Source organism: Hyaena hyaena, unplaced genomic scaffold (assembly GCF_003009895.1).
Source record: "Hyaena hyaena isolate Hyena2069 unplaced genomic scaffold, ASM300989v1 scaffold_217, whole genome shotgun sequence".
Classification (NCBI taxonomy): Eukaryota; Metazoa; Chordata; class Mammalia; order Carnivora; family Hyaenidae; genus Hyaena; species Hyaena hyaena.
In genome coordinates this window covers 132,166-145,664 of record NW_024080849.1, presented here as the reverse complement: position 1 = coordinate 145,664, position 13,499 = coordinate 132,166, and the positions used below count along the sequence as shown (strand labels likewise).

The following is a 13,499-nucleotide window of genomic DNA, read 5'->3' as shown; positions in this document are numbered from 1 at the left end:
CTCTCCCCTGCCTGCTGCACACATACTCTCTCAAAATAAATAAATAAACTTAAAAAAAAAAAGTAAGTTTTAACAAGAGTAAGACAGAAAACACTTAAGCTGGTCCTGGTCTTAATGTCACACTCCTAGAAAGCCCCCCAAGGGCAGGCTGACCTGTCTCCCTCCTGGTGGTGGTGCATCAGTGCCTGGTGAAAGAGGGAAGGCGGAACTCACCCTCCGGGGCACCGGGTTTCTCACTTATTCTGATCTGTCGTTCAGGCACCACAGGCTCCCCTTCCGCATTTCCAATATCTGCAGGTAGATAGGGCAGCGACCGACGCTCCTCCTTTAATGACCTTGGGAAGTACAGAGGTAGCAGCTTTTGGTAAGTAGCCTGTGTCAGAGAAGCGAGACATTCTGTGAAAAACAACGAAGTGAGGGAGCAGGGGTCAGCAGTGCTCGTGCTGCTTGCGCCACGGTGACGACAGCCCCCGCCGAAGGCCTTACCGCTCCTGAGCTCCACTAGCACTGTTGGGGGCCCTCGATCACTTCTCATGTTAAATGTCAGGAAACTGTTAGGTGGTCAGGTTATACCTGCCTCCCATCCCGGCACCCTGAGGTCACTGAACCTGGAATGCATAAGTGCTGCCACTCCGGCCCTACTGTCATCTGCCCCGTCTTGGACTATCGTAGTTTTCTTTTACAGCCATTTTAGCTTTATCAGCTCCCCTGGGAAGTGTTCCCTAATGCTGTGCAGGCTAGAGAGCTGTGCTCCTGTCCATCCCATACCTCCATTCACACACTTATCACGATCATCAAAACTTCTCGGAACTGCCGGTCCCCACCAGTACAGTGGGGGTTCCTTGAGGACCAGGACCCTGACCTGTTCACTGGTGTATTCCCATCTAGTGTAATAAGCTTGTACGCCAGACACTCAGTGAAAGATCGCTGAAAGAACACATGAATAGGTAACCAGGTGAACTACGAAGAGACAGCAAATAAGCAAATGTGTCTCATTTCAGCAAATTCAAAAGTATTTATATATCGTGTATGTGGCTATTTACGCTGTCAGTGGATATTTCACAGGACTTAACTATTCACCACAAAACTTCTGTGATATAACTGCTATTAGTACTATTTTATCAAAGGACAGAGACATTGAGTACCTTGCCCAAGGACACAAAACTGCGAAATAATACGAGCTGGATGGGAGAGAGCACACTAAAACTAAATAAAACTTAATAAGAGTTAAAGCAAAGAACTAATTTTCTAAAATGGCTCTAAATTAGACTGAAACATATGAACCCTAACTACATACAACAAAACATAACCCTCGCAACTTAATGCCGGTCAGCAGGCCAGGCCACCGTCTGTTTCCAGGTGAGGCAGACGCCAAGGCTTTTCCAGTCACGCTGCCCAGGCACCCAGTACTTGGGTTAGAAGGTGATGCCTTGAGAAGCTGTAAGAGCTAATGCAGGGGGCAAAGCAGAACAAGTCCACCTGGTAAGATTTCATGAAGCGAAAACAGTCTTAGCAGGGAGACCCATGAACAAAATGCTCCTTTCTGATTTGTTTTTAGTTTCTAATATGGGTGTTTTTCAACAAATGATGGTAAGCCCCACAGCCAAAGACATACACAGACACGAAGGATTTACCTGCTGGCCATTCTGCAAATAGATAACGATGGGACAAAGGCAAACACAAGTAAAAATAAGATTTAAACAAGGCAACATAATTAGCAAAATACCTCTTCAAGTTCAGAGACAGCAAATACTACTTTTTCAATGGACTCCCCATGAATCTCTAGGAATCTCCTTACAGTGCCTAAGGAAGAGAATACATTATTCAGTAAATAATGACTCATGTGAAGAAAATGCAAATGAACTCTTTAGAGTTTTATTTTTGTAATGAATCACTCCTCATTTCAGTCCAGTCTCTGCTCAATGACACCTCATCAGTGAAGCCTGCCCAGACCACCATTATTAAAAAATCCTTCTCTGGGGTGCCTGGGTGACTCAGTCAGTTGAGCATCCGACTCTTGATTTCGGCTGAGGTCACGATCCCAGGGTCGTGGGATCAAGCCCCACAGTGGGCTCCGCACTTAGATTCTATCTCTCTCCCTGCCCCTCTACCCCACTTGCCCATGCTTTCTCTACAAAAAATGAAAATCCCTCTCTGATTTACTTTCTTCCAGACTAAATACAGTAGACATTTTGTGGAATTTCTTGTTTGCTTTACATCTTCTCTGTCCTCCCTGTCCCACCTGCTAGAACGAAAGTACCCCAACAACAAGAGCTTTATTTTATCTACTGCTTTATTGCCAGTGTCTAGAACAGTGCCAGGCACAAAAGATGCTGATGCCACACAACTCCCCCTTATCCAGTGTGTTTTCATTCCCTGGGCCTCTCACTCTCTGACTGGAATGATCTGGCCTAAGTGTCTTTGCATGCATTCATTCACAGTATTCAATGGCCTACTCAGCCCTGTATCTCTATCAAAGATCTCATTAAGCCAAAGGTGAATTAGTTTTTTCTTAATTTCTATGCTATTCTGATTCTTCTCTATCAACTTCCCATCAATGAAACCTAATGGCCTTTTCTCAGTCCTTACCTCACTAGAGATTTCTCTGGCTTTAGTTTTAAATGCCCATGCCCTGCCTTTTAAAAATGCTGTCCTCCAGGGTTCTGGCCTCCATCTTTATTTTCTTGGTGTGTGTGTGTGTGTATGTGTGTGTGTGTGTGTGTGTGTGTGTGTGTATTCTCTTTAGCTCACAAACTTGCTGGCTGTAAATACTAAGACTCTCAAATCTTTTTATTTTGTTTCCTGAGTATAAGAACTCAATTACCTCCCGCCTACTGGGCATATCTGCCTAGGTCACCCAGAGACCTCAAACTGGAGAGGAACAAACCTGAACTCAATCTTTCCCCCCTAAATCTGTTCCTTTACCAGTATTCTTTATTTCATCACATAGCAACATCCAATCACTTATCCAAGCTCTAATCCTGATTTTTTAAAACACTTTTTTCACTTCATCCTTCATTTAAAAAAAATTTTTTTTTAATGTTTATTTACTTTTGAGAGAGAGAGAGTGAGACAGAGTGAGAGAGTGAGAGACAGAGAGGGAGTTGGGGAGGGGCAGAAGGAGAGAGAGATGCAGAATATGAAGCAGGCTCCAGGCTCTTAGCTGTCAGCACAGAGTTTGAAGTGGGGCTCGAACTCACGGACTGCAAGATCATGACCTGAGCTGAAGTCGGACACTTTACCAACTGAACCACCCAGGTGCCCCATTCCTTCATTCTCTATTTTCAATGGGTTATCATGTCTTTTCAATTCTACTGCTGACAGAAATTTTCAAACACCCATTCCTTCTTCCTTCCAGCTGCTCTTAGGATCTTAATGCTTATGAGCCTTTGGCAATAAGCTCTTAACTGTGTGCTTTTCTCTTTTCCAGCTCTACGCACTGAGCACCGCCCGAGTTACCCTCCTTACCTTGCCACCCTCCTTACTCAATGACCCTGAGGCTCTGCACTGCTTATGGGTTAGGGTCCAAGTCCTCAGCATGGTTCCCCATACCTGGACCTCAAGTGGCAACCCCAACCCCTGCCTGTTAGTCCCTATTTCCCATCACTCCTCCCACAGACCTCAGGTTTCTGGCAAACGGGCTTCTTTGCCATACTCAGAACATTCCACTTAACTTTTATGCTTCCCTGCCTCTGCCTGCATGGCTACCTTTGACTAGATTAGAATACCGTTCATTCACCATAGCCTTCTCTTAGTGAACTCCTACTCATTTGTCAGGATCCCATCCAAAGCCAACTGGTTTCTACAGAACTCCATCCTTCCTTGTGCTCCTCTTATAACCTGAATACCTTCCATTTGGGAACTTCTCATAGCATTTTATTGCCAGACTGTGAGCTTTCTGAAGGCCAAGTATATCTTACATTAATATTACCAGAACTGAGCACATCTTAAAGATGTAGCAAGCAATCACTCAAAAGGAACTAGCCCTTTAACTCGCCCTGAATTAACATTTTATGGCTCTGGTTATCTAAGTATTGCCTGTCTTGTTTACTACTGTATCTTGAGAACAAAACAGCAGACTCATTTGCTAAAGGGCTATTCATAATTCTCCCTCTGTTAGGTGACAAATTTATTTTTCATTTCTCTATTCTGCCTCAATAGATTTTTAAAAATGAACTTTCAAAAATGGATTTTCTTCTCTTTGACATCAAGGTTTAATTGATGTTCACACATAATGGTTTCGCAGCATACAACCGCAGGATTTCTACCGGAAGACAAAACATGACGCCAGATAGTAACTAAAACCGAATTCCCTCAGCAGAATTCATTAAGAAAAGTAATTCTGCAGAATGGAGAAAAAAAAGGGGGTGATGTCATGGCTACAAGTATTTAGTACCAAGAGCCGATTCAAACCGTTTCTTCCCCAGTTCCATCTGTGCACTACCCTTTGCAGCCAACCAGGATGTCATGGACCTAACTTTTAGTGAAAACCCTTTAACTGATGCCAATGACATCTGGGGAATTAACAGTCCCAACGTGGAAACAGGGTAAGAACAAACAACGTGATCTATTTTCTCACTGCCGTCCCCTCTCCTGCATCACACAGGGCCCAGCACGCAGTCACTCCAAATTTTGTTGAATGAACAAATAACCCGATACATTTATTTCAAGGCAGATGCTTCTTTAGGCTTCTAATGGAGAACTGAGCTGCACATGAACCAAGAAGATAAAGATAAATGGTCTTCATACATCTATCAAGAGGATATTACTTAGGTTTCAAATGAAATAAGTTTTGGTAAAATTTTAAAAAGAGTTTGGTACCAAAAACTTAGAGTTAATTATTAGATTTGTTCTTGGTCTATACCTGCAAAAGCATACAGGCCATTGATTTGTTAAATGCTCAGAATGTAAGCAAGACGCACAACTGTCTATATGTATTCTTTTTAATGAAATGCTCCAGTTTTGCTATTAGATTTAAGGGGCAATAAGTCAAATAGGCCTTATAAAATATAAGTTGACTGGCCCATCTTTAAGATTTCCATTTCCTTTCTGCTAATTAAATTCTTAGGAACTGCCTCATCAATTTCCAACTATTGATCTTAAACCAACGACTGATTTTCATCTGCTTTTAGTACAATTACTGCTCAAGGTGGACATATCTAGGGCACTGTATCAAGTGATTTATCAAGCGATTTTTCTGGGACCACAGAGCTAGTGAGAGTGGTAGAACTGGGAGTCTTCCTGACTCCGTTTTCAGAGCTTTTCCTACAAAATGTTGCTGCCTTTTTAAATTCTAACCTGTAGGATTACTTTAATAAGAAACGGAGACATAAAAAGTCAGAGCTCAAGGTACGGGATGACAAGGCAAGGACTATGAGGAATCAGAGAATGGTCAGGACCTGCCAAAAGCTTTGCTAGGGAGAATTACATAAAGGCAGGAACTCTGCTTTGGTGAGGCACCGCTCAGAATACATGCAGAGTAGCGATCACGCAGTGGCTTCCCACCGGAGCAGTTATAACTCGAGCATACCTCAATTATTTAGTATAACAAACAGGTTACTGGACTTGGGGGTCCTCAGCATCCATGAGTTTCAGCAGGATAAATTTCTGAGCCTCTTTATTTGTAAAATGGACACCATAATCCCTAAAACACAAGGCTGTTGAGGAAACAAAATGGAATTTCTATATCCCTTTTAAAAATACACACTTTTTAAAAGAGCTTTTTAAAGATTTATTTAAGAGAGAGAGAGAGAGAAAATGAGTGGGAGAGGGACAGAGAGAAAGGGAGACAGAGAATCTGAAGCAGGTTCTGCACTGTCAGCACAGAGCCCGGTGCGGGGCTCGAACTCACCAACCGTGAGATCATGACCTGAGCTGAAATCAAGAGTCAGACGCTCAACCAACTGAGCCACTTAGGTTTCGCAAAATACCTATTTTTAAGCAAGTACTGTATGTAAAGCATTCTTGACCTATGAAAGCATTAGAAACGCAAAGATGAAAAGATAAGAGCTCTGCTCCTCAAGAAACTCATTTTAATATATATATGTATAAAGTATAACATACGTAACTTTACTATAAAATCCCTGAGCATCAGATCTTAGTTTTAAAAATAGTTAATTGTTAAATAAGATGATTTATGTCCTCCTCCTAAATTCTAGGCTATATATTAATTTTATACATTTGAATATCTCTACTTTTGTTGAATAGAAGACTTTCAGCTCCTTGCCTTTATTTTTTTTAATAGTTTATTGTCAAGTTGGTTCCCGTACAACACCCAGTGCTCATCCCCACAAGTGCCCTCCTCCATGCCCATCACCCCCTTCCCCTTCCCCCCACCCCCATCAGTCCTCAGTTTGTTCTCAGCATTCAAGAGTCTCTCATGGTTTGTCTCCCTCCCTCTCCCCCACTATTTTTCCCCACTTCTTCTCTCCCATAGTCCTCCATTAAGTTCCTCCTAATCCTCCTATACGTGCAAACATATGGTATCTGTCCTTCTCTGCCTGACTCATTTCGCTCAGCATAACACCCTCAAGGTCCATCCATGTTGCTACACATGGCCACATTTCATTCTTTCTCACTGCCATGTAGTATTCCATTGCATAGATAAACCACATCTTCTTGATCCGTTCGTCAGTTGACAGACACTTAGGCTCTTTCCATGTTTTGGCTATTGTCGAGTGTGCTGCTATGAACATTGGGGTACATGTGCCCCTATGCATCGGCACTCCTATGTCCCTTAGGTAAATTCCTAGCAGTGCTATTGCTGGGTCCTAGGGGAGTTCTACCGTTAAATTTTTGAAAACCTCCACACTGTTTTCCAGAGGGGGTGCACCAGTTTACATGCCCACCAACAGTGTAGGAGGGTGCCCATTTCTCCACATCCTTGCCAGCAACTAGAGTCCTTTGATTTGCTCATTTTAGCCACTCTGACTGGCGTGAGGTGGTATCTCAGTGTGGTTTTAATTTGTGTTTCCCTGATGAGGAGGGATGCTGAGCATCGTTTCATGTGTCTGCTCCTTGCCTTTAAATTCTAGAGACACAAAAGAGGCGCCTGGGTGGCTTAGTCGGTTAAGCGTCCGACTTTCACTTAGGTCATGATCTTGCGGTTCGTGGGTTCGAGCCCCGCGTCGGGCTCTGTGCTGACTGCCAGCTCGGAGCCTGGAGCCTGTTTCAGTCTGTGACTCCCTCTCTCTCCGACCCTTCCCTGCTCAAGCTGTCTCTCTCTCTCTCTCTCCTAGAAATAAATAAAAATATTAAAAAATATATTAAAAAAAATAAATTCTAGAGACACAAATGGTTCTTAAAGATCATTTAATACAGCTTTCTTCCTCAATGAGGAATATCTGCAACAGTCACTTAGCCTCTGCATGAACGCTCCCAGTGACAAGAAGTTAACTTAAAATACCCGCCTATTACAGCGAGTCCTATCTCAAATGGAACCAAATCTCCTTCCTTCTGACATAGTCTTAGACCTGTCCTCTGCTGCTGGTCTTACCTACAATCCTTACAAGAATCTACGAACTTCCTGATATCGGATGCAAATTCCCTATGTATGTACATCCTCTGGTGAAAGGGGTCCACAGCTTTCTTCCATCAGATGCTCAGGGTAGTTTACGATGGCTCCCAAGGTGGTTCGGAACCACTGCTCTAAAAACGCAGCACAGAGTCAGTTCACGAGGCTCCTTCAGACATCGAAGAGGAGCCCCGTCTATGCTAAAAGCATGGCCTCTTTAGGAGAAGCACCACGAATGTTTCAAACTGCTCGCTCTCCGGTTTGTCAGTGGAGACAAAGGACAGGACAGAACCATCCACAAGAGTCTAGATGCATATATATGGCGAGATCATGGAAGCTCTCCAGCTGAACACTGATACATTTTCATACCACATATGTGACATTCTGTCTCATGATGATCAAGCCCAGTCATTTTTAAACCTTAATGCAAGGATTTGTATTCAAATGACACATGTGAAAGCTGCTGTTTCAACTGCAAAGTGCGACATAAACATATTATGAAATCTGTTTTGACACTGTTGTTGCAATCTGTTAAGAATATTCTGAATCATGATGCAAAAACCCAATGCGTTGACCACACTGCTTAGCCTGCGATCATTTTCAAGTGCCATGAGCAAGTCTGCGAGCCTTCATTTAAGTGGAGAAAAAGGTCAGCCTGAGAGTAAACTGAGCTGAGTGACTTATGAATACAAAGCTCCCTCAGGATGCCATGATTTCTTAATCAACAAATCTTCTTTGGCTGTAACTATCTAATGAGCGACAATAGAAAACTCTGTAGGGCTCAGTTTATGTACAGCACCCCGATCCCACTTACAAAGTCCTCAACATGCACGCGGCGTCTTCCGTGTTACTTACGAAGCGCTATGTGTGTTGCGTCCTCTAAAGGGTAACCTCGTTTTGCAGAATTGATGACACAGAACCCCACGGAAGACACTGACTGCTCTCTGCAGAGAGAAAACACAAAGCACCAACATTCCCAAAACATACGTTCATAGTTCACTTAAAAACGCAGCTCAACTTCTACCTCCCTACCCCCCCCAACAGATCTAATGTAACAGTTAACCCAATTACACTAGTTAACGATTATATTAATATTATAACTGTATCATTTGGGGGAAATGGGGTTCAAATAAAGACAGAGTACAACGGGAACAGGTTAAATTCTTAAGTCACCCAAATCCATGCCTTTCATCCTGCTAAGTGTGCGAAGATGATTAATTTTATCTTCAGAATCCTCTTACGTGATTTAAATCCCTCACTATTTGACTTCCACATCTCGGTTTCGCTCTGAAACCGGGGCCTTAACAGTGCGCGGCGCAGCCCACTGGGGAAGAAGCCGTACTTGGCCAGCTGGAGCACGTTTCTGTAGCAGCTGTACAGGGAGCTCTCGGCAGCTGTGCGGTAGCGGCTCTTGTATTTGGGTCCCACTGTGTGAATGATGAACCGGGCAGCTAGATTAAACCCTTTCGTCAGTTTCGCTTCGCCTGTCCGGCAACCTGGGAACAAGGGAGCAGGCTTAAGTGATGAAGGTGTTGGGGGGCGGGGGGGGAGTGGAAGACTCAACAAAATAAGGCATAAAATAGAAAAGCAGTAAGAACTTTGAGAAACTTCAATTAAAAATATGGACTGAACATGAACACTGATCTCTGTTCTCAAAAGGATGGTGAAGCAATACAGTAGGTATAAAAACAGAGACGAAGAGAATGGGAGAGAACATGAAGCAGCTGAGCATCATGAAAATTCTGGAAGGCAGAAAGTCAGTGGCCCAGAAATAACAGATTCTGCAAGCAGAGAAAGCGAGCTGCTCACAGAAAAGAGGTCACCAACAGGAAGCAAGCTGGCCGTCCAGAAGGGCAGTGCTGGATTCAAGCCAGACTGCTTTGAGTCAAATCCAGAGTCTAACGCTTTCCTGCTGTGCTGCCTGGGCAGTAGCCTGGCCTCTCCAGGCCTCAATGTCCAATTTAGTGGGAAGGCTACCGGTGCTCGCTTCATAGGATTAAATTAGTGAATACACGCAGAGTGCACACGTGCATGGCCTACCATTCTCCCTACAGAACACTAGGGAGGCTCAAGACCTGGAGGCGTATGTACTTCTAAAGGCTATGATGTAAAGTGGGACCTGGCAGAGGAGGCTGAGTTAAGTTTGCATAAAGACAGTCAAGTCTGCACCAACACCTTCCCCGGCCAGCACGGCAAGGGGGTGATTTCTTTACCACCATAGCAGCAGAACGTTCACTCTCTGGAGTCGCTGAACCAGAGAGTTTCTGGACCGCACGACCCCAGGCACAGCTGAGAAGAGGGGATTTAGGGACACTGTTATACTCTACGCTCCTAACTGGCATCTAAAACACAGATGCCCACGCTTACACCCCTTCCAGGAAACCGAGAGGCCCAAACCAAAGGACTCACAGATTGTGACCACTAAGGTTCCCCAACACAACCAAGGGCTCCTCCCACTCGTCATCTGCGGCTAGACCTGCCAAGCAGTAACTCTTGCCCGTGCATACAAAGCTTCCCTTCACCTTCTCAGTTCCTCCCTCGTACGTACAGCTGCCACTCAAGGATCTCCAGGAAGTGAGTGAAGCCTTTGACCAAAGGGGAGGGTCAAAACAATGCTCAAAAGAGAGAATCCAACTCCCAACACCAGCATGACTACTGTCAGACAGATAAGAGGAGATACAGTACCTCAGAAACAAAACCAGAATATTAAAAAAAAAAAAAAAAAAAAGAACTATTCAGAGAACACGGGAAAAAACGGTTTCTGTAACTGTTACAGCCAAGTGAAAAATGTGATAGCAAGAATGAAAAGCTCAAGAGATACACTAAAGCTAAAGTTAAGGAAAGCTTCCAGAAAATAAAAAGCTAGAAAATAAGATGTGAAAATTGGAGGATTAAACAAGGACATAAAAAATCCAAAAGACTTTCTTCAAAGAGAGAACAGAGAATACAGAGGGAGGGAAGTTAGGAAAGAAACAAATTTTCCAGAACTGAGAGATAAGGGTTTCTAGTCCACAGGATATCCAAGCTAATCAAGGTGGAAACTATGAAACTGAGAATACCAGAAATAAGATGAGATCATAAAGTGTTTAGAGAAAAATACATTAGCACACAAAGAATAGCCTCTGATTTTTCAAGAGCAATAATAAAAATAGAAAACGGAGCAGTGCCTTCAAAACCTGGAAAAATGATTACTAACTTAGAATTTCATTTTCAACCGAACTTCCAATTAAGTATGAAGGTGGAAGGTCTCAGTAATCTTGCCCCATCCATCCTTCTCTGAAATCTCCTGGTGGATTTATTCACAAAAATGAAGGAGTACATCCAAGAAGAGAAAGGTAGGAGAGATCAGAAAATGGGAGGGCTCACTAAATAGAAAAAAGGACTTCCCAGGATAAGACCTATACAGCAGGCATAGAGAACAATCTAGAGACGAAAGAGGATGGTGGATTTCAGGAGAGACCTTATCGAAACAAAAATTGAGTTGAAAGATAACCAGAAGTTTTTGACTTTATTGAGAGGTCTATAGTTGTATTTAAAAGTTTGAGATTGAATCAGTGATAAGTTAGAAGATTAAATAAAAGTCAAATCAACTCAGAGGAAAATAGCTATACAAAAAAAGTTCAAATCTGTTTCGTAATAAGCAGTGAGGAATATTTATACAGTCACAATGTTAATGCTGAATGTTGATTTAATAAAAATTTGACAGACCAATTGGAGATGGGGGTGAAGGGGAAAGAAAATGTGACTATTTTTTGTATAGTTAAAAGAAGGGAGTGGATGAATAAGCGTTTAATCTTTAATTTCCACAACAGGAAGTCAACAGATAATGAAAAACATCAATACAATAGTTATAGCATGTTATTTGCAAAGAGAAGGTAAATAAACTAAGGAAGTTAAAGACTTGAAAGTACATGCCCCTAAAGGAAGAGAAGGGAAAGGCAAAGAACAGTTGCTTTCCTTTATACATTTCAATGTAAGATCCTTTGGCTTTTAAAACCACATATACATTGATCAATGAAAAGCCATAAGCACAGATACTCAAAACAGAGAAAGGGGCAAAACATCATTTGGCACCATCTGAGGCAGCTATCAAACCAATTCTTAGCTTGCAAAACGGTAATTAAAAGAATTAAGAATTTATGCTGCCCTGTAATAGAAACTAAAATTCAGAGTAACCACAGGTCAGTTATTGGGGAAAGGCTCTACTTTAGAGGAATGTCAGCTAGGAACCATGGATATATTGACAGGTTTTAGAAAAACACAACTTCACAATCGTTTTGTTTTGTTTTGTTTTGAGAGAGCACAAGTGGGGAAGGGGCAGAGAGAGAGAGGGGCGCGGGGAGCAACAGAGGATCCGAAGCAGGCTCCATGTTGATAGGCTGACAGCAGCAAGGCCAATGTGGGGCTTGAACCCACAAATCATGAGATCACGACCTGAAGTCAGACATTCAACCAACTGAGCCACCCAGGCGCCCCTACAACTTCACCATCTTAATGAAATGACTGACTCAGACAAGAACTATTAATTGTTGCTAAAAAGCACTGTGAATGTATGACAGTCCTGGGCATTCACAGAACTTAAATAACCCCATATTGACTACAAAGGGCAAAACAACTGTACAAATGGAAGAATCAAGCTGTCATCACTCTAAGTCAGAGAGCCATCTTAGTGTCAGTGATGGTCCACTAATGGGTCAATCAGAATTGTTACATCTCCCAATATGATACACTAAGTACATAGTACAATATCACCTAGGAAATCCTTTAGCCAAACCTGATTCAATTAGATACAACTTTCAGGTTATAGAAATACAAGGGAGATAGCGATAGGCCAAATGGCACCTCTAGGTAATCAGATAAATCCAGAAGGTGGGCCGTCTTGGAAGACTTGTTGGCCTACTTCACTCAACACGTCATAAGAAGGGAACTGAGTTAGACGTAAAAAAATTCTCTAAAGGTATGACATTAGATATAATGTGTGACTCTGGACTGGATATTGCTTTGGGTAAACTAGCTGCAAAGGGTGTTTCTGGGTCAACTGGAAATTTAAAACTATGGTTTGGGTGTTAGATGAACTAATTTCTGAAGCCAAAAGGTGGAATTCATTTGCTGAAGCAAGCAGCCTGCAGAACAGTATGTGTGCAATTATCTTATGATATGTACTGTATACACACAACTATTTTTTTTTTGGTAATAAAATATTTAAGAATGTATGCATATACCCACATCACATGAAGATCCAGAAGAATTATGCTCTATAGTACTAGTGCTGGTGATCTCTGTGTGCTTAAAATGTTTAATTTTTATTTATTTTGTAGCTTGTGTGCATATACTTTCTACAATTTACATTTACTGCTTCTATAACTGGAAAGCAATTATTTGAAAGAAATTATATATATAAAAAAATAAAGCAAGTAAGCAAATATGCATTTGGGCAGTCAGTTTGCAGAATCAGTCCTGAAGATCTCTGAAGACAGACTTTAGAAACAGAAAAGGATTTTAAGTGCTCAGGATACTTTGGTTTTGGGAATCCCACCTTTCCCTGAAAAATTGTGACCTAAACCTCAGAGCTCTGGAGACTAGACTCATGCCGATAAGCCACTGTTCCTAACCTTCTACTTGTTCTTTCTAGCCCAGATTTCTTCTAATCCAAAGCCTAAATCCTGACATCATTATGAACAGTTAAAACACACTCCTGAAGGTATTTTTAATTCCTGCAAAACATATACAAGTTTACTGACTAAGTTCAAGTTCACTCTAGCCGTAACTCGGCCCAGCATGTCTTTTACCCCTCTGGCTAAGGAGGATTGCTACAACGAGAATCTGAATATCTGAGTATTAAAGATGAGTCAGGACTTTTCAACTTCACTTGCTTCTCTCTAAATCCTAACACCCACAGTAAGAAACACAAAAGGTGGCTTCACGCGTAAAGCAAAGGGTCCTATTCCTAACAGAACAGTAAAAAAAAAAAAATGCAGTGCGTGCA

At 42.3% G+C, this 13,499-nt stretch overlaps 1 protein-coding gene across 6 annotated transcripts in view; it reads right to left on the bottom strand.

Moving 5' to 3' along the window:
* The window catches only part of GDAP2 (ganglioside induced differentiation associated protein 2), a 64,404-nt gene that overhangs the window by 37,882 nt on the left and 13,023 nt on the right, over window positions 1–13,499 (bottom strand). For all 6 annotated transcript variants that reach the window (XM_039242747.1, XM_039242753.1, XM_039242748.1 and 3 more), the window contains exons 4-7: window positions 8,856–9,009; window positions 8,369–8,457; window positions 1,727–1,803; window positions 214–373 (exon numbers count right to left, since the gene is read on the bottom strand). In XM_039242747.1, the coding sequence (XP_039098678.1) occupies window positions 214–373; window positions 1,727–1,803; window positions 8,369–8,457; window positions 8,856–9,009 (480 nt within the window). The remainder of the gene's footprint in view (window positions 1–213; window positions 374–1,726; window positions 1,804–8,368; window positions 8,458–8,855; window positions 9,010–13,499) is intronic.